General features: G+C 41.5%; 1 protein-coding gene across 1 annotated transcript in view; it reads right to left on the minus strand.

Moving 5' to 3' along the window:
- LAMA2 (laminin subunit alpha 2) overlaps positions 1-20716 on the minus strand; it is a gene marked incomplete at its 5' end in the record, with an annotated part of 363202 nt that overhangs the window by 149917 nt on the left and 192569 nt on the right. The window contains 4 exons of the mRNA XM_084261417.1: positions 3878-3991; positions 8314-8425; positions 14205-14416; positions 14968-15069. Of these exons, the coding sequence (XP_084117543.1) occupies positions 3878-3991; positions 8314-8425; positions 14205-14416; positions 14968-15069 (540 nt within the window). The remainder of the gene's footprint in view (positions 1-3877; positions 3992-8313; positions 8426-14204; positions 14417-14967; positions 15070-20716) is intronic.

Consider the following 20716-nt stretch of genomic DNA (forward strand, 5'->3'; position numbering starts at 1 on the left):
AACACGAGGGGGTTTAACCTCTGCCAAGCTAAGTCTTGTCCAGGTTGTGGATCGTGACACAAGACTCATGAAAAACTTGTGTTTTCTTGGTATCAATTGGTTGAATCTCAGTTTGAAACCTGGTAACCTTACAGCAATGGTTTTGAGCATCACTGAGTTTAAGCAATGTCTACTCATACTGAGATTATTTCCTTAAATCACATTAAAGCCTGTGACATCCTAATTGCACCTTTATAGGAACATTTAATTATTTTTTTGTGTGTCACAAGACTAGTTATGAAGAAGATCGTGGACAGCTGTCCCTGACACTTCCTTTTTATTCCCTTGAAGATACATTTTCTTCAAACACATTGATCTGGTGGTTTTGGTAAAACCAATGCCTTGTTCCATAAATCCTGGGACTTTGTAGCCAGGAACAGTTTTATGGCCAAATCTGTATGCTTTCAAAATCCAGGTACAGGATCTCAAACTATTTTGAATGCATCAATTTTCTGGACCTCTTTTATCTCCCAACACCATTAAACATCATGTAAAGATCATAGGAATAAGCAAGCTTATGGAATTCATTTTTATCCAAAATTCTACATGCGAGACTGACTCTGACTCTGTTGCCCAAAGACTTCATTGCTGATGCCCACCACTGCCTACTGAGCTGGCCCTTCCCCCTTGACAGAAACCAAATGAAAAATCTTCATGCCCAGTATCAAGGAACCCTAAATTTAGACTGAAAACCACACCTGCTTAGCTGCATATGCAGATGAGTGTATATGAATATGGAAAGAAACAGCGTGAATAGAAGCACTAGTGATGAAAATAAAACTTTAATGGGGGAGTATGACTGAGTCCAAGATAGTGCCTTTGGCATGCTGCAGCGCTTTCTCAGGGCATCTGCCACAGAGATAACCAGGGAAGCTGCTAGTTTAAACTAGATTAAAAAAAGCAGAAGGGTAAACCTGGGTGCCTATTTTAGTATATTACCTGGCCATCCAAACCAGACAATGGTATTATGTCTTTGGAAGCATGAATATGAGCTTCTGGCATTTCCAAACTGCCGTCAAGATTATATGGACAGTTCCCTTTCCTGGTGTTACAAATGCAATAAGGATGTTGCAGAAGCTTTACATAATTTTCACCTGACTTCTGGAGACATTCAAGACCTGCCTGGATGCCTACCTGTGCAATCTGTCCTAAGGAACCTGCTTTGGCAGGGGGGTTGGAATTGATGATCTCTTGAGGTCCCTTCCAACCCCTACGATTCTGTGATTCTGTGGTATAGCCCACCTTGCATTTGGCTTGGGAGCTATCATTTTCATACCCTGTACACAAAGATGGGTGAAAACATTTTGGTGCTCCTGTGATGAACACAGTCTAAAGCACATGGCCACTAGCTCTGACACCCGCCTGCATCTGCGTGGTGAACAGTTTCCACACAAAGGAATAAAACACAGAACGGATGCCACTGGGGAATACCCACTTAGCAATTTAAGCCTATCTTAGGGGAGAAAGATCTGCTTTCTCTGGGCTTGCTAATGGGAAAGCAGCATCCTGCAAAGCACGAAATACCTTGAAACGTGTTTGTTTGCTTTTCACAAGGTGTTGTAGGCTTAACCAACCTCCCAAAGCTACTGTAAATGTGTGTGTGTGTAACACTACAAAAGCCTATTTCTGCATGCTAGAACTTGCCCTGTGTAACAAAGCAGTTACGTATATCACAATGGCAACGAGAATGATGTAGCACGCAGCTCTCCATATGGTTGCTGTGGGGATCAAAGGGCTTTGCAGGTTACTGCAAGATACGCGTTAAAATGAGCTTTTTATACAGGCCTGTGTTGAAGCAGATGATTTGAGCTTTTATCACGAGTCAAAAACATATTTCAGCTGCTTTTCAACTACATTTCAAAGCTAAGGAAGAGCAAAAAGAAGTATCATATCAGTAAATTAGGTGCCTAAATTGTCTGTTGTATTACTGAAAAAACACCATGAATAATAATAAGGAGGCCAAAAGGCTGTGTAAACCTCAATAGAAGGAATGCCTTTGATGTGAAACATTTCTCTTTTTCAGCATTCAGACTTCTCTCTCTTTCACTTCAAAAGGCTTATGATCCAAATTGAATAGCAGCATTTAATAGCCTGCATGGATGCTAACCAATCTAACTTCACTTACAGTGTTTTCAAAGTAAGCTGCAAGAAAATCCAGAACTGATTTTCAGCTCCCTGTGCGCCTCTTCTTTATAGCATGATGTAGTATAAGCTCAGGCAGAACACATAAAATACAGAATGCTTGATAAAGCATACAGATTAAAGTACATTTTCAACTGGTTATTTTACACTTCCTTGTCAGCGCCCTCGAAACTCCAGAAGGGTGAGCTCTACTGTCCCAGGCAAGGGTTCACAGCAACTGAGAAGTGCTACAGTATGCAACTATACAGCCTTCTCTCACACCCTGGACTGTCCTACAGTCAAAAATAAAGAGGGTCTTGTGCAAGGGCTTAAACTCAAAGACAAAGAAGCAAGTAACCTCAGCACTCCCATCTGGCTATATACCCCTAAGCCATATAGTCAGTAGTTATGATGCACCTTAAACTAGATTCTCCCCTTTCTTTTCTCCTGATTTTATCCCACACTGATGTTATAGACATCATAGCTGGAGGCTACAGTTACTAATACAAAAAATTGTATCTTTGTTGAGAAATACAAATCCACATTACCCTTGTGATAAACATTTTCACTGCATATAAGTGAAGGGTTCAAATCATGACTGTCATGTCATATGTATTTTTCATCCTAGGTACTTCTCTAAGGCTTGCAGTATAATTAAATTGAGAATAATTTTAAGCTTCTATTTATAAAAAAGCAGTTTGAAAAATTCACTCATCCACATACTATGGATATCTTGTTTTGCACTGCAATGCAATTAAACATCTTGTATGGGCAAAACAGGAAGACCAGTGATAATTCTAAGTGCCAAATTACACTGAAAAAGCCTTGAATTTTCATTTTTTATTTTTCCCTGCAGCTTCTCCTTAAGGGAATAAAAAGGAACATTTAGAAACGTGTGCTGTGCAGAGTCTGCTTGGAATTCTGCAGGGAAATGAGAGTATGATATCCCACAAAACTGGCACTGCCTCAAATTGTGTTTCTACACGAGTAATGAAATGAGAAATGTTGTTTCAAGCTTCATGCCATGTCAGACAACACAAAACTAAAAATGCCCTTCAGTTAATGATAACAGTCTATTCAGCATAATTCATCCATTCCAAAAGCCTACTGAACAGGCTGGAAATAGAGTGGTGTGCTGGTAGGCCTGCTATGGATAGTATCACAGACTAACTGCTGCAGAAGTAGGCAACTAGATAAATCTCCACAGCCTGTAACAAAAAAAAATCCATAGCCTATAAGATAAAAAAAGTTGATTTAGCCAAAATAATAGGCTTTCATAAAACTTTTAATGTACAGTTTATGAAATGCTTCTTCAAGGTTTAGGAGGAATTTGGAAGAAGGAAGCCATTAGCAGTATCTTCTCGTCATAACAGAACAGAACTTACAGTGTTACCTGCTACATACTCTAAACTGAATACACTGCTGGAGAAAGGTGGAAGGGGGTGATGGATCTTGGATGGAAGAATATTGATGTATTTTCTGCATGCCATACCTCATACTATCAATTCTATTTCAAAACATCAAACCTATGTAAATAACAAATTGCTTTTACTTAATGGCAGAAGCTGCCACGTTTTGGTATCACAGGACCCTTCACTTCAGCAGCAGCTAAACAGAAAGAGCATTTCTGGTCATTTCTGGCTTCATTACTTCAATTACACTGGTGTATTGAATTGATGTTGGCCACATCCATCAAGTTACCTATAGTGACACTTACCAGACATTTTCCTGTGATATCATCACACGATTCTGCATGACCAAAGCACGTACATGGTGCACAGATGCCTCCAAAAATGGTGCCATTCACACGCCTGTGTTGAGGCCAGCAGGACTGCAAGGGAAATTAGATTAAGAGTTAAAGTCTCCTGAACAGAGAAAGGAATTTGGGGTTTTTTTAAGTACTGTTGAATTTGACACTTGCACACACAAAAATACACTTGTCAAATGAATAAATACATCAACATTTATCTAGAAAGTTATTCCTCCTGGTGCTATAGCTCTGCACTGACCTTAGTGTTATTGGCAGGTGTGAGATTAGAGGATGCCTTAACTTGACCATTCTTCTGAAATGGTAAAATAAAGTAGAAAAATGAAGAATTGGAATATGACAGCAAGAAAGCAAGAAGTACAGATTGAAAAATAGCCAGAAGGCAAAATACTGAAGGAGAGAGAAGGAGGGAAGAAAACCCCCAAACAGCAATAACTTTTTCTGATAAATTCAGCTGCAAAGAGCAATTAGAATACCATTTAGTCTTTCTTGCTTGGAGTCTAAGGACTACACTGAGATCATGCACAGGCTGAAAAGAAAGCCATCCTTTTATTTACAAGTTATGCTTCTTAAATGTAAAACAGTCATTTCCCTTTAAGAAAGTGATCTGAATTTTATTTTTTTTAAATGTTAAATTCAGATCAATATTACATGCAAGGTCAGGTTTTTTCCTTAGGAAAGCTGACATTGTACAACTGTGATTCATCAGCAAAAATTCAGCTATTCCATTTCTTCATAATAAGATGTCAAGCTGCAGTCTTCCTTACTATATATCTCTCAAATGGCTTTATAGTTTTTGAAAACTATCTTTCTTCAATAAGACTGCTCATGTGATCCAATGATTTTGCATAATATAAAGTGCATGACAGAGTGTTGACCTTCAAAAGCACCTGGCTAATACAGAGAAAGTTTTGTAGTGATAGATTACTAAAAGTATCATTTAATAAAGAAAATCCCTCCCCCCTAGCATGCACTCTCCCAAAAAGTAGCAAGATGAGACCCCACATACAGCCCAGGAGAGGCCCCACGCTGGAGCAGGTGGAGACATACAGAAGACACTGTGATCTGTGTTGGAACAAGCCTCTGCCAGCGCTTGCAGCCCATGGAGAGAGACAGAGACTCAGAGATGAGCGAGAGAGAGAGATCCATGCCAGAGCAGGTTTATTAGGGGGATGGAGGGGAAGCTTGTGCCTCCAGTGGAGGAGCAGGCTGGAGCAGTCCAGCCCTGAGAGACTGAGAGACATTGTATGATTTATGGCTGCACCCATAGCAGTGACCCATGCCAGGGCAGCTGGTGAAGAGCTGAAGTCCCATGGGAAAGGACTCACGGTGAAGAAGTTCGTGGAGGACTGTCTCCTGTGGCTGGGACCCCATGCTGGAACAGGGGAAGAGTGTGAGGAATGCCCCCCCTCTTCCCAACTAAGAAGGAAAAAAACTTGTGAAGACCTGGCCGAAACCCCCATTCCCCCAGTCCCTGCCCCTCCCCGTGCCACAATAACGGGGGAAGAAGGGAACAAAATCATGACTAAAGTGAAGTCTGCTAAGAAGGGAGGGGTGGGGGGAAGGTGCTTTAAGATCTGGTCATGCTTCTCATTATCTGACTCTGGTTTCACTGTGTGTTCAGTGTAATAAATTAGAGAGAGTTTTCTTTCCTTTATTCTGTGTTGAGTCTGTTCTGCCCGTGATGCTGATTGTGGAATGGTCTCTCCCTGTCCTTATCTCAACTCCTAAACCTCTCAGTATATATTTTCTCCCATGTCCAGCTGGAAAGGGGAGTGATAGGGCAGCTTTGGTGGGCATCTGGCCTCCAGACAGGGTCAAACCAACACAGATAGGCTATAAAAGTCACCAATTCTAAGGGCTTAGACGTGGAACAGCAAGACTTGGAACAGAACCAAAACAGATTACAGATTGGGATCTAAACAAAAGAAATTATGGAGCATTCAGAAGTCAGGAAAGTTCTCGACCATGATAGTGATACATGTTAAACACAACTTCTTCCACAGTGGAAATAAGAGTAAATAGAACAGGAACAACTCTAGTGAAGAAGAGCGATTAGATGTGAATGAACATGTTGACAAGTAAAGGCCAGAAGAGTCACATGAATAAAGTAACTACCATAAATTAGTCCAATTGCTATTTGAAATCTACAATTTTATCTGCTTTAGCTATGCTTATTCAATCCTGTGTTAATTTCTCAGATATTCTAGCAAAACCATAAAAATTCTTTGACTAGAATCTTGTATAAAATTAATTCCAAATTTGTCTAATGGAACAATCTCACAAGAGTCAGCGTATTTTAAATGGAATTGGTTGTCTTTTGAAGACTGATCATACCAAAACATTCACTGCAATAAAATGCTGCACATCTATGCCAGGTACTATAGCATCATTATGCAGAAAACAAATGCATACATTACATTTATTGAAGAAGAGAAAATGAAACTGAAAATCTGCACAAAAATCAATAAAAATTAAACTCTGTTAGGTTGAGTCTGGAAAAACAAAAAGTTGGACAAGGCCAAAAGTATTCAGAAGAAACAAACACAGGATTCTAAAAAATCCACATTTTAACTTTATCTTTCCATGCTTTCTCAACCTGCCTGGAAATCTAAAAGGTCACTGTTGGTTTTGTTGGGATTTTTTTTCCTTGCTTTTCCCTTTTATAAAAAGCACATCCATCTACAGAGAACACCAAAATATTTCCCCTTGATTTCCCCTATCAAGCAGAGTCTTCCGATGCGCATCGTGCGCTGCACCTCTGCTACCAAAGACTCCTGAGCACCAAACTCAGTAAAGAAAGGCAGGGAAGCTACAACTTTTGACTCTATCATTTTTATTGTAATGTAGGCTAGCTTTGTCAAATGACATCTCTGAGTTGTCCAAAATACTCTGAAATTGAGTGAGGGGACGCAGGAAAAGTGCAGAAGTCTATCATATTTTCTTGGCCTTCAGCCTAGGGAGGAAAACCAACATAGAGGTAGGGACTACTATATGGTCTAGTTCAATAGGTCTGTGGTTAGCACTCAGCCAGGGCAGGAATCAGCGTCCATGCCCACTAGTGTGCATACAGACTTTAAATGTGCAGCTGTCTGTATGTATACTTTATATCCTGGAATATTCTTTAGTATATGTCACATTTCAGGGACTGTTTTGATTTGGAGCAGGGTTAACATTAAAGGACACAACGTTGCACAGAGAATTTCGGAAGCACCAAGGCAGAAATTGTACCCAAGTCCTTCAGCTTGTACAACAACAGAAGCTTGTGAAACATCTGCAACCCAGGCCTTTCCAGCTGCTTCCAGGGAGATCAGCCCGAGAGCTGAATTAAGAGTAAAAATGGACAAGTAAAAAAACCCCAGGAGTGTGAAGCACGGTGACAGAATTGATCTTTAAATAATTGAACAGACAATGCTCAGACTTCAAAATTGTTTCTCTGTCAAGTTGGGCAATATTCTTCTCCAGTTTTTTTTCCCGTCTGTACCATTTTGGAAGTGATAGGAATATCCATTAATTCCTTTAGGCCTTCTTTCTACATTAGTTTATCTAGCCCCAGCAACAAGCAACCACATTTGGCATGAAACTAGACTCTAAGCCCTAAATATCACATATAAGCAGGGAAGACTTTAATGAAAAAGAGAGTTGACAAGGAAATGCCTAGAGTGCCCGTGTAAATGGCATACAGTTTGTAGTTTTGTGAAGCAGAGCATCTTGGTGTTTGAAATTATTTCCTTACAGGCAGGGCTTTTGAAGAATGTTTTTTTGCCTCTATTCACCCCAAGCTATGCTCACGTGAGCTGCTTCATCATGTGTACACTTGTATGAACGCATTCTGCCTGAACTAAGGGATTTGTGAGGAAAGTGGGTATGTTCTGAGCATGTGTGTATGTTATTATTTGTAACAGGACCAAGCTAAATTGAAACAATCCTCACAGGAACATGCACACAATGCTCAAAGGCTCTAAGGCAAATGGCAAAGCCCTGGGAAAAGAGAAGAGGAAACTCAACCACATTAACTCAGACACTTTGATCCAGCTTTGTTGTGCACAGGTCAGATTACCACCATTTTCCTTCTAATCGTGGCAGCTTCATGCATTTCTAACATCAGTTGGCTGAAGAGTATAAGTACTGCTTGGTTTTTTTCTTTTTTTAAATTGAGAAATGTCTTTACATAACCTCCAAGCCACACCACAGAAGTGTGATTTCAAATACTGTCAAACATAAGGAACCACCCCCTAGAAATGAACACTAGACAACCTCTGCTAAATTCCTAACAGGAATGGACATCTCTCTCACTATTTTCCACCAACACAGGGCCACTGGTTGCTTACAGTTATCACAATGTTAGCACAGTTGATCTAGACTACGTCCTGAGTGATACTCACCTCACATGAAGTGCCACCATACCCTGGGGGACAGTCACATAACTCCACTGCAGATGCCACCTTTCTCCCAGTTGAAGTGTGGTCAGCAGCCTCAATGCTAACACTTCTTAGTCTGGAAGTAACGGAAATGAAACAGTTAAAATGGGAAATTAAATGGAACTCTGTGTGCAGCTGGATGCAACATCACAGAGTGACTTTCAGCAGCTTGTTTATGTTTTCTGTTTATAAATATGGAGATTTTCATATTCATCTATTTCTTCCTAAACTACATGTCTGTAGGCTTGCTACTATTTTTGTCCATCATGTGAAGCAGATTATGGTCAGGCACACATTGATAAAAATAGACTAAAAGTGTCTCACAGCACTGTACCAGGATACAGAAGGCTATTCCTGGCCTGCAAGTCACATGTGCCAACTTGCATTGCAGCAGTATATATAGCAAATATGATGCTAAGCAGTGTCTTCAAAACCTATTAACCACTACTCCAGCTTTCTGAAATACCACATTACTAAGTTTTGATTGTAGAGGTATTTTTATTCTGCAGATTTAACCATTAAGTTTTCTGCTCTGTCCAGGAGGATCCAAGTATTACGTGTATGAATGAAAAAGCTACATATATGAAAGAAAACACAGATCTACCTCATACCTTGGCTTCCCAAAGACAAAGACAGAGCTGGAGAATTTTCTGCTGCACTCCCTTAAAAAGTAACTGAGAGTCATTGGCTAAACAGCCATTGTTTAGCCAAACACTGAGCACTATTTTTATTTAAAAAAACCATGGAAACATGATGAGAGAGACAGGTCTTTTGATAATCTTACAGGTAGTGTGTGAAACAGATGTAGTTTACCTCAACAGTATCTATTTGGGGAAAGAAATTGGGATTTGGGGATCTAATTCTCCTCAGAATTCAGAAGGAATGTTGAGGCACTATAGAGGCTCAATGACTTCTATCTTTACCCAGCAACCTTAACAGAGTGTTGGATTACTAGAACTACCTGAAAAAACTTCTTTTGAAGTCCTTTCCAGCAGAAAATACCTTTCTATCATGACATTGATTTTGGTAAAAAATAATCTGGTTTTTTTGGTAAATGTAAAACAAATTACTTCTCCTGCATACTAAGGCATTTATCTTTTGACTGCCAAAAAATCCTGAAAATTATTTGGATGACCTTGGATAAGAAAACATCCAAGAAAAATATTTTGCTGTTACTGCAGTGGTTGGAGGAAAGGTTAAGACAGGATGTTTTCCCATTCAGTTTTATGACTATTCTCAATAACACAGGCATGAAGTGAGGGGAGGGAGGAATATCTCTGAAATTAGCATGGGAACTTCAGAAAATTAGAAATTTTACCAACCCTAGGCATATGACTGGACTTTGGGGGGACCACCACTGCAGATTATGCAGTCAGAATCTTGAATTTAATTTGGTAAAACCTCTGTGAAAGGTTCTTGAAACTATTTTAAGAGAAGGATGCATGTTCCTCCCCAGATCTTCAGTAAGATCTCTCTTACTTTCCAATACTTCCCTTCTACTCCATTGCTTCATGCTAATTTGGCAAGCATCCTTTTGAGTTTTCCTTAGAATAGAATAACTGATCTCTAGGTCATTAGATACTGGATGGTGATGGCTTTAGCTGTAAAAATATATAAAATTTTAAGAACAAAATCTGTAAAGGAAGAAACAAATTACTAGTAAAAGGCCAAGTTTTATTTATCCTTTGAACTACAGCTAGTTTCCTCTCAGCACAGATCTCGGAACAAAGAGAGGCACTTACACACAGAAACAATACGCCCAGTATTATCCCACATTTGTATTCACTGAATTGTTCCAATTTTCATTATGTTCTGCTATTTGCTAAATGGGATTTTAATGTGTTTAACAGTTTTTAGCATTAACAGTTACTCAGTGAAGAAAGCTGCAGCGATTTTTTTTCTTCTCCCATTTTGATGCTGCAATTCTGGTTCCTGAGTGCCATTCTGCATTCATTACAATACATAATGCTGGCAGTAATGGGGCACTGGATCCTGGAGATGCATCAACAATCTGAGATTCAACAGCGAGCCCAAATATTTAAGCTGACTGTTACCGTCAGCAGGCAACTGTTGACTTCTAAAGCCAAACAAGATTAAAAGGGAAGGGGATGTTTCAGGCAGTATCAGCACAGTTTACTGTCTGCTATGCCAGGCGTCTGAAACACATCAGCTACATAAGGCACACGAAGTACTGACCCAATCACAGCTCATTTGTCTTGCAGCCAGTTCTGCATATGGAAGAAAACCCTCAGCCTTCCCTTCCCTTCCTGCTTTCTCCTTACATCTTCCACTGATCCTACATGAGGCTGCAAGCAACACATCTTCCTTAGCACCACAATTTCCAGTGTCCATCTGAGTGACGACAGCATTTACCATCAATGGTCACTCTGAATATTAAAACTGAAGAAACAGTGCTCCTAAACTTTCTCTGAAGCACAAGCTAACAATTAACATTAAACAAAATCACAGCAGAGCTCTCTTTTCCTGGCCTGTTACTTCTACCACAGCTGGACTTAAGTGCAGCAGTTTCAGAGGTCTGGCAAGTTAGGGAAGGGTCATGATTTCAACCTAGAAGCTGTAATCACTTTCAAAGTGATTGCTGCATTTCTGTGTTCTCACTTTTTGTCCTACTTGATCACCCAAATGAAAACCCACTCATTTGAGGAGGCTTCCTAATTATGCCACAGAGCAATAACAACATTCTAAGCTTAAAATGACCCAACGAATGTTCTCAAAAACATGTTTGAGTCAAACTCACCATTATTGCATTAATATTTTTAGCAGCTACTTGAAAGTGCTACTGATTAACTAATGTTTCTAGTAGGTTAAACAAAACAAGGGCCAAAAATACTGTCTTTAAGTCTTGGTAAGTGAAGACAACACAATTGAATTTTTAAGTCCATTTGTCCATGGCTGCAAGAAAGTTGCTCAATCTTACAAAGCCTCCACTCTGTCCTCTCCTCAAGCACAGATTGTAATAGCACCTTTGGAAAACCTTACACGTGAGGTGTCATTATGCACTTCTAAAACTTTCAGTATTTAAATGAACAGGTTGCTTAATATAGCAATCTCTAATTAGTATGTTGCATAACTGCTGATCCTTTGAGGCAGAAATTGTCATTCATGATGGATCTGATAACCCTGTATGATTTATGTCTCTCTGCCAGACCCTCGTTACTCTCTCAGAGAAGCATCCATCTGTCCACCACACATACCTGTTTAAAAGACAATAAACCCCTCTTAGTTTATATCTACTTTTCTCCTAATAGCTCTACACTATTTCTTTGGCAAAAATGTTTTCCTTTGGAGCCCATCAACAGTAGTCCTTAATCATCCTGAGATACCACAACAAATATCCTCTTCATTAGGTCTGGACATTTTCCCTGCAATACTAAACGGGCAGAATACGGAGAAAAGAGTTGTTCTGCACAACCTTAGACTTATGAGTACAGCTTTGCATCTAGCATGTCCCACAGTGGAGACAAGATGGAGTCAGTATGTTCATACTGCAGGAAACCTCCCCTTCTCATTGTAGTGCAAATGTCAGTACACAAATGTAGGTAAAGCACTGAGAGCAGCAGCTTGCATTTCCCATAATAATTAGTAAGACCTTTAGCCCAAAGTCAATCACACATAACTCCTTTAAAAACAGCATAGCGTAAAAGCCCCTATTTCTCACCCCAAAATTATTCCTGCACTCCTTTAGTTTTCAAGGTTCTGATGGATTTTTAAAAATGTGCTTATTTGATTTGAATAAGAACACAGTGGAGGAACAGCACACACCGAGTGCCCGCTAGTCTCAGCGGTGAACTGTGGATTAAGCTCCTCACAGTCTGCTCATAACGCATTAGAGATGAGCTCTTGCCTGGTGGTTTGACTCTCCTCTAACATCAGGGTGGGAAGGTGATGGGCCATGAAAGGTTTTCAAACTGGATGCAAGGAGATGCAAGACTGATGACCGAATGAGCAAATTAGGAAACAGTTTGGCTCAAAGTCAAACTAGTTATGATTCACAAACTTCTTTACAGCGAGGTAATACATACTAATTACCACAGAAAGAGATTGAAGAAACGTGTTCTTTTTGCAGGGAAAAAATGTGCACTGCCAAAGCACAAATCAGAATCACAGAATCACAGGGGTTGGAAGGGACCTGGAGAGCCCATCGGGTCCAACCCCCCTGCCAAAGCAGCTCCCCAGCTCATATTGCACAGGGCGGCGTCCAGATGGGGCTGGAATCTCTCCAGGGATGGAGACTCCACACCCCCTGGGCAGCCTGTTCCAGGGCTCCCTCACCCTCACTGGGGAAAAGTTCTTCCCCATGTTGGTGTGGAACTCCCTGTGCTCCAACTTGAGGCCATTGCCCCTTGTCCTGTCCCCACAGACACTGAAAAGGGGCTGCCCATTCCCCCTGCATCCCCTGCTTAAGATATTTATAAAAATTAATAAGGTCCCCCCTTCGTCTTCTTTTCTCCAGGCTGAACAGTCCCAGCTCACTCAGCCTTTCCTCACAGGGGAGATGCTCCAGGCCCTTCATCATCTTTGTAGCCTCCTCTGGACTCTCTCCAGGAGGTCCCCGTCTTTTTTATCCCAGGGAGCCCAGCACTGGACACAACACTCCAGGTGGGGCCTGACCAGGGCAGAGCAGAGGGGGAGGATCCCCTCCTGTGACCTGCTGGCCACACTCCTCCTGATGCCCCCAGGATCCCATTGTCTCTCTCAGCCCCCAGGGCACACTGCTGGCTCATGGCCAACCTGTCACCCACCAGCACCCCCAGGTCCTTCTCCACAGAGCTCTTCTCCAGCAGGTCACCCCAAGCCTGCACTGATACAAGTGGTTGTTCCTTCCCAGGTGCCAGACTCTGTACTGGCTTTTGTTGAATCTCATTTGTGCATGCTGTTGACACAACCTGCCTTTCAATGTAGGTATTTCAATTCCTTAAGTATTCAAATAATGGTTGGATTGCTTAAGAAATTTCACAGTAGCAAAAGCTGTATCAGTACTTTCAGCAAATAACCACTGATGTGCTATCAGCTCCCTCCATTCCAAATCAGCTTCTGCTGCCAAAATATTATACACACCACCTAACTATTTATGTAAAGACAGAGTGCAATCACACAGTGTGAGGAGAGGCTGCCTTCTAGTCCACCTGTAGTACTTGCTCATGCATTTATGAAAATGTTAAATGCAGGTTGGTGTTTACAGGCTCAGCCACACTTCAGCCACCGAGATAGAGCAACTTTGTCATCCCATATAACATATCTTTCACTGTATCAGAAGACTCAGAAGAGTTCACATGAAGTAAGTTGTTTTAAGCAGTCCAGGCAGTAACCTGACATAAATCAAGGGAAAGACTTGGGATTACCAGTTCTCTGTGTGATTAAAAACATAGAAAACTCCCCTTAAGCCACTTTTCCAGCCTAGAATTGTAAGATACTGTTCTCTGGTCCACTGTTAACATGGGCCTGTATGCTCATTAAATAGGAAAACCAACGTATAAGCAATATAACAACTCTTATTCAGCATGTCATTACTGCATTCCATGATTTACCATATATATGGGAATTACAGTATTCACAAAATAAACATATTTATAGAACTGCCACTCATGCCTTAATAGTCCACGTGATTTCACTTTCTTACAGGGCTGCTTCTTCCTGTTGCTTCTCCTCCTCCTGCCTACCCAAAACGAAAAAAATACAGTAACAACTCTTTGAAAGTCTAAATGAATGCTATGGATTTCACGATGATAAATTACTGTGTTCTAAATGATATCATCAGCTGAGTTCTCTGAAGAGAAAAAGCAAGTTGTTTTGAGAAGCTGCCTGGAGGGAAGGGACACGTTTCCCACATTCACCTGTAGATGGCATTCATCCCATTGCTGTACGTGGCTCTTATGAGGATCCTCTTTACATTTGCAAGGATAGTCATGAAATCCCTCCTGCTGACTGGAACATCAGTGTCATGTACAAAGAAGGATTCAGGTTTCAGCACAATTTCTTCAGTATGCTCTTCAGAAGGCTGCAGGTGAATCCCCTCTTTTGGAGTGCTGATTCTCAAGTTGTGTCCCTAGATAGAGACATGAGAGACAGACAGTTAAGTATGAAAAAAAGTCAGTAAAAACCCTCTACACGTAGCCACTTGGGGTATGGGATTTATTCAAGAATACATTTCACAAAAATAACAAATATCAGGAATAACATTCATCCCTCATAACCCTGAGATGGGCTTGCCCGATGAAGCTGAAGGTCAGTACAAGAAAAAATTCAGGTTTTTCAGCTAAAACCTAGTGTCATGGCTTTGCAGAGGCAGAAGCAAAGTCACACTATGCCCAGCTGCACAAGCACAGGTCTGCTGAAAGAATGTGAAAGTGTTACCTCAAACAACCAATTATTTTTGTTCTTCATTCCTCCTGAGGAACAGAAAGAACACAGGTAAGTTACTGTGATATTGCCAGCAGCTCCCTAAGATACTGAAGACTTTAGCTATCTAAAGTGTGTCCATTTCCTGATGCTATAAATTAACTGCAAGTCCGTGCTCCCTGCTGGTTTGTGTCCTCAAACCAGACTTCATGCTGAACAGGGGGTTTTTTTTGGTGGCTGAAAATACAATCACTTTACCTCTATGATGACATCAGATTGAACCATCAATTGAACTGTCTCTTCTTCCTCTGTGAAGTCATAGGAGACTGTAAATTTCAGATGTCCTCCAGCAGCTGCTACCTGTGGATAAAAAAGATCGAAAAAAATTCAATTAAATGAAAGAAAACAGACCTTAACCACTCAGGGGTGGTTTTCTCCAGCATCAGTATTTCCCAGAAATAGACTTCTAGTGTTGGAAACCCATATACATATATCAGGGGATTCCAGCTCTATGGAGTGCTCCCTTCTTATTCAACCAAGTAGAAATCACACTTACTCTTTTTTTTTTCCCCCATGCATGCCAAAGGCTGCAAATTCCTGAAGCACACAGACTAACAAATAATCACAAGCAGATCTGAAATCTATGCAAATCTCCATCTGATACTGACTTTAGTGTGTTGGTGTATGCCAGTTACATGGTCCTCAGTCAGGCTGGACCTCTAAATCAGCAGCCACAGCAACCTCTAGAAGGTTCAGTAACTTCAGGTTCGTTAATGGGGCAAACTCCCACAAAAAGAAAAAGGCCTGGTGATGTTTTCCTTAGAACGAACTAGAAGCTAAAAGAAAATAAGAAGGTTCTTTCATGGAATCAAACAAATTTCCTTTAAAAGACTGCTCCAGTCCTCTCTCTCAGTTGGACTCAGTCTTCAAGGTGAGAAGTCAATTACCAGGCTCTCATGTCATGCTAGTACTTTTTTTCTATGCTCTTTTAGCCCCCCAAACCATTGCACTAACACTAGCTTTCCAAGAAAAAAAATGGGAATAGATCAGTTTTAGGATGCAAATCAAAAGCTGTAAACTTGAATGAACAAGTTCAGTACAAAACCAGTGCTTTTTTTAATTGTCTGGAAGCAGCAGAAGTAAATCAGAGGTCGCAAGAACTATGTTTTGGTTTTTAAATGCATCTACCTCATACTTCAGGTCAACGTGAGCCTCCTCTCAGAGACTATTAAAATCACAGGGATCCTTCTGCCCTTCCAATGCTGACCACAGAACAAACTCATGAGTCTTCTATAGAGAAAAGCATCTGGTTATTCTCAAGGACACGATGTTTTGTCTCTTGTTCATCATACTAGATGGTTTTGCACACAGCAACAGAAAGCAGTGAAAGTCATCGACTTCATTATTACATGATGCATCTAACTCAAAGGGAGAAAAAATGTCCCAGTATTTAAGGCAGGGAAATCAACTGATTTTGAATTATCCACAGAAGTATAAAAATCCATAAATTGCATCTGAGGCTGTACAGAGAATTGCTAGTTTAAAGCCAGAAAATTCACTCATATCATAGGATCACAGAATATCTCAAGTGGGAAGGGATCCATAAAGATCAAGTCCAACTCCTTGCTTCTCACAGGACTACCTAAAACTAAATCATATGACTAAGAGCATCATCCAGATGGGGATCCCGTTCCAGTGACTGACCACCTCAGTGAAGAACCCTTTCCTAATGATCAATCTGAACTTGTTTCATTCCATTTCCTTGTGTCCTATTGCTGGTCACCAGAGAGAGATCAGCATCTCCCCTCTTGTTACCCCCTTGAGGAAGGTGTAGACTGTAATAAGGTCACTCCTCAGCTTGCTCTTCTTGAAGCTGAACAAATCAAGTGACCTCAGCCACTTCTTCTGAAATACAACCAACAGGAAACACTAGAGGAAAGGGGTGGGTTTGACTAGTCCAGAAAAGGGAACACAAAGAGGGAATAGGAAAATAGTTTACCAAAACATAAAAGACTGGAAAAACAAAATTGCCATTTTTATTTTCCTGTGGCAACTGCAGAGAAGGCATGGAAAAGATTCAGCTTGAGTATACAGAAACCTTTGACTATAAGATGGTCAAAACAGCATCAAAGTACTTGAAAAGGCTACTGAATTCCTTCATTAAATGTTTAACAGCAGTTCAAACATGTCAGAGATACTCTAGGTATGATGCCTAAGAGTTGGAATATGACTAAGAAGTCTCTTGAGGTCTCTGCTAGCCACAGCAGTCTGAATTTCATGTCTGCAACTGGCAAGATTTGCATATCACAAACAGGATCACACATTGAAGTCAAGGTCCCAAAATGGCACTTCCTGGAGAGTACCTGGTAGCTCAGAATATATATTTACCTTGACTGCTGTATAGTATCGATGTAGTTTAGAAAAAAAACCCAACCTTATGAAGCAAACTGTAAAACAGAACTTTTGCCTTCTGCCAGAACTACTTCCTTCTGCCATTGTTTATAAAGGTAATTTCCTTCCTCTGTATATTTAAAGTACAAGTTCACCCACAGGTAAAAGACTGCAGAGGTCATTCCATGTGCTCTATGAACTATTGTCTCATCTAGAGCAAAACCTACTTTTCACTGAAGTTTCAAAACAAGGACAATACAGAAGTTTGGCACCTGTGAATTCCCTTTATTTTGATGTTCTCTGTATCACCCGAAGATTCAGAGTTCCGCCTCTGACTGTCATCCAAGGCCATATCACCGCCGAAGAGAACAGAGCAGAAAAGTTTGCCTTTCTGGTGACAAAGGCATGTATTGTTGAGACAAGAATAGCTGACTGAAAACGTCAAGGAAGTTCCACAGAACTTCCTTTATCTGTCCCACCTGTTTTATATTAATACATCTTATATTTCTTCTCACCCCAGGCGGCAGAATCCACGCGTTCAAGAAAAGTCAGAGTCCCCAAGAAGTACAAGCACAGGAGAGAGAAATCACATTATCCTAATTCTAATCCACCATGTTTCTGGCAGAGTTATTTCATTGTTTGTTCATGGTTAACTGTACTTCTATTACTGTGTTACAGGTTGTCACAGGAAACAACAGACAAGACTGGTGACAACATCCTGACAGTTGCATCCTGGGTCAGCCAACAGCGTCTGAAGCAGGAGGGGTGGCTGCTCCCCTCTGAACAAATGCCCATGCTCAACAGAAGAAAGTGGAGGGTAGGAGGAAGAACGCAGTGCTACCCTGTGTAAAGCACGCTTTGATGCTAGCCTGGCACAATAAAATCACTGTTAAATCAAGACAAGTGATAGTAAACCACTAATATTTGCAGCACTGAAAACGAAGAGCTTTGCTACAAGTACGTGCAAGGCCACAGAGAAGTGTTGTGGCTCAGCCTCGCCAGCAGCCGGGCCCCCCGTGCCGCTTGCTGCTCCTCCATCCCCCAGTGGGATGGGGAGGAGACTTGTGTAGCTCCAGGCCTGGAGGTTGGTGTCCCTGCCTGTGGCAGGGGTGTTGGAGCTTTGTGATCCTTGGGGTCCCTTCCAACCCAGACCATTCTATGATTCTATGGCACCCGCAGGTGGGCTCAGGGTGGGTCACCAGGACGGCCCCGGGAGCGGGAACAGCAGCAGCAGCAGCGCTGGGGACAGGCTGTGCACATGGAGACAGCGCAGAGCACACACCGACCTGATGAGTGCCAGGATGCTACACCTGCACTCAGCCTCTCCTGGAGCTGCGGGAACCCACCCCTCCCTGCCCAGCCCCTTTCACGGGGACCACGAGGTCCCATGGTACAGAAACACCCTTGGCCAGCTCTGCTCACCTATGCTGGCTCCTGATGGAAATTACCTCTATCCTAGACAAACCCAGGACAGTGAGGAAAGCTTGCATGTCTTTATATGGAAATCAAATTCTAGAAGTCTTTCTCTTACCCAATTAGTGAGTCTGCTGTCAATGCTTTTCTGAGGCAAGCTGTCAGGATCTCTCCTGCTAATGTCATTGGAAAGTACCTCTTTCTTATGCAGCTTTCAGAACCCATTCTTGAATCATTTGGTGATTCACACTTTCCCTCTCCAATGCCTCCTGTAAAGTTTTAGCACTTATTCCACAACACTAGAGGCTGCCTCAGTTCTTCTGAACAGCATCTGCGAAATGTAACAGGAACAGGAGCCACCTCCACTAACCAGGGTGCTGTTTACAACCCTTTATCTCATTAAGCAGCAAAATGCTCTTCTGTCAGGGAGGGAGAGGCTCAGCTTGTGATTAAAGCATCTAAATATAGTTGCCAATTTGTGAATTAGATGACCATGACCCTCTGGAGTGGAAGCCAGATGGAATATACTGGAACATCTGATATGCCACTATGTGACTACGTGTAGTCAACTGAAAGAAGTCTTCTGTGCAGTCAAAGGAATCTAGAAAGTAGCTGGTCTGTGGTATTCCCACTCATGGACCATTTTCAAATCACTTCGCTTTGTATCTATATTTCAAAATAACTTGGAAGACAGAAAAGACATTTCACAAATTAGTAAAGTGCACCGTTCAATCAGATGAATACAGGTTAGGAGATGTTCTGGAAAGCAGCCCTGAGGAAAAGGACTTAGTGGTGCTTGTGGATGAGAAGCTGGACATGAGCCACCAATGTGCATCTACAGCCCAGGCGGCCAACCACACCCTGGGCTGCATCAAAAGGAGTGTGGCCAGCAGATAGAGAGAGGGGATTCGGCCCCCCTACTCTGCACCGGTGAGACCTCACCTGGAATCCTGTGTCCAGATTTGGAGCTCTCAGCACAAGAAGGACATGGACCTGTTGGAGCACATCCAGAGGAGGGCCACAAAAATGATCAAAGGGCTGGAGACCTCTCCTGTGAGAACAGGCTGAGAGAGTTGGGCTTGTTCAGCCTGGAGGAGAGAAGGCTCCAGGGGACATTATAGTGGCCTTCCAACACCTGAAAGGTACCTATAAGAAAGCTGGGGAAGAATTGTTCATGAGGGCATGTAGCAATAGGACAGGGGTAATGGTTTTAAACTCAAAAAAGGGAGCTTTACATTTGATATTAGAAAAAAATCCTTCAATATGAGGATGCTGGATCACTGGAACAGGTTGCCCAGAGATGTAGTGGAGGCCCCATCCCTGAAGATATTCAAGTTCAGGCTTGATGGGGCTCTGAGTGACCTCACCTAGGAAAGATGTCCCTGATTACCACAGAGGGGTTAGACTAGATGACCTTTAAAGGTCTCTTACAACCTTACATGTTCTATGCTTCTATGATTCTAAAACGTGTACTTTGCTCATATGTTTGGTAGTAAAATGTATATCAGAATGGATTTAGCTCAGAAAGGCTTTGATCTCAGACCTCATCCAAAAGAAGATGACACCTTCAAAAGCAAAAATATATTACTGCATTAAACCAGATTTAAACCAATACTCATACATCACACTTTAGAAATGACAGAAACTAAAGACATCAACAAATATCAGGAGACTGTACAATCTTCTCCCTCTTCACTCTTAGTGGTTCCAGTAGAACCACAGTCACTGGCATGTTGTATTAGAGAGACAGAGAGTTAATATTTTTACTAGACCATTACAGCTGCAATGCACCTACAGGAAGGTGATGTGATTTGGAAGCACGAACCCTGCCTGCTATTACACCATTGTATTCATAGACACCAACTGGAACTGCAGCAAGTGAAGACAAAGAAAAACTAAAATAAACAGAGTGAGCAGGCAGACTATTTCAGTGAGGAAAGCTAATACACATACTGCTGAACACAAAACCAAGGAGTCTCACAGCAAGTTGCTGATAGTAACTCAAGGTTCTCCTATTCCAGAAGACATCCCCAAAACAAACTCCCTATTTGTTTCCTGATGCATGTGAACGTTCTTTTGCTTTTGCTGACTGTATTCTTCCAGTGGCAATATCCTCCACTAGATACAGCAGTTGAAGGTAATGAAACCATATTATATACAGTTTAACATTCCCTGCTAGCTAGCCTTCTGGAATTTCCATGAA

Source organism: Gallinula chloropus (genome assembly GCF_964237585.1).
Source record: "Gallinula chloropus genome assembly, chromosome: 3".
Classification (NCBI taxonomy): domain Eukaryota; kingdom Metazoa; phylum Chordata; class Aves; order Gruiformes; family Rallidae; genus Gallinula; species Gallinula chloropus.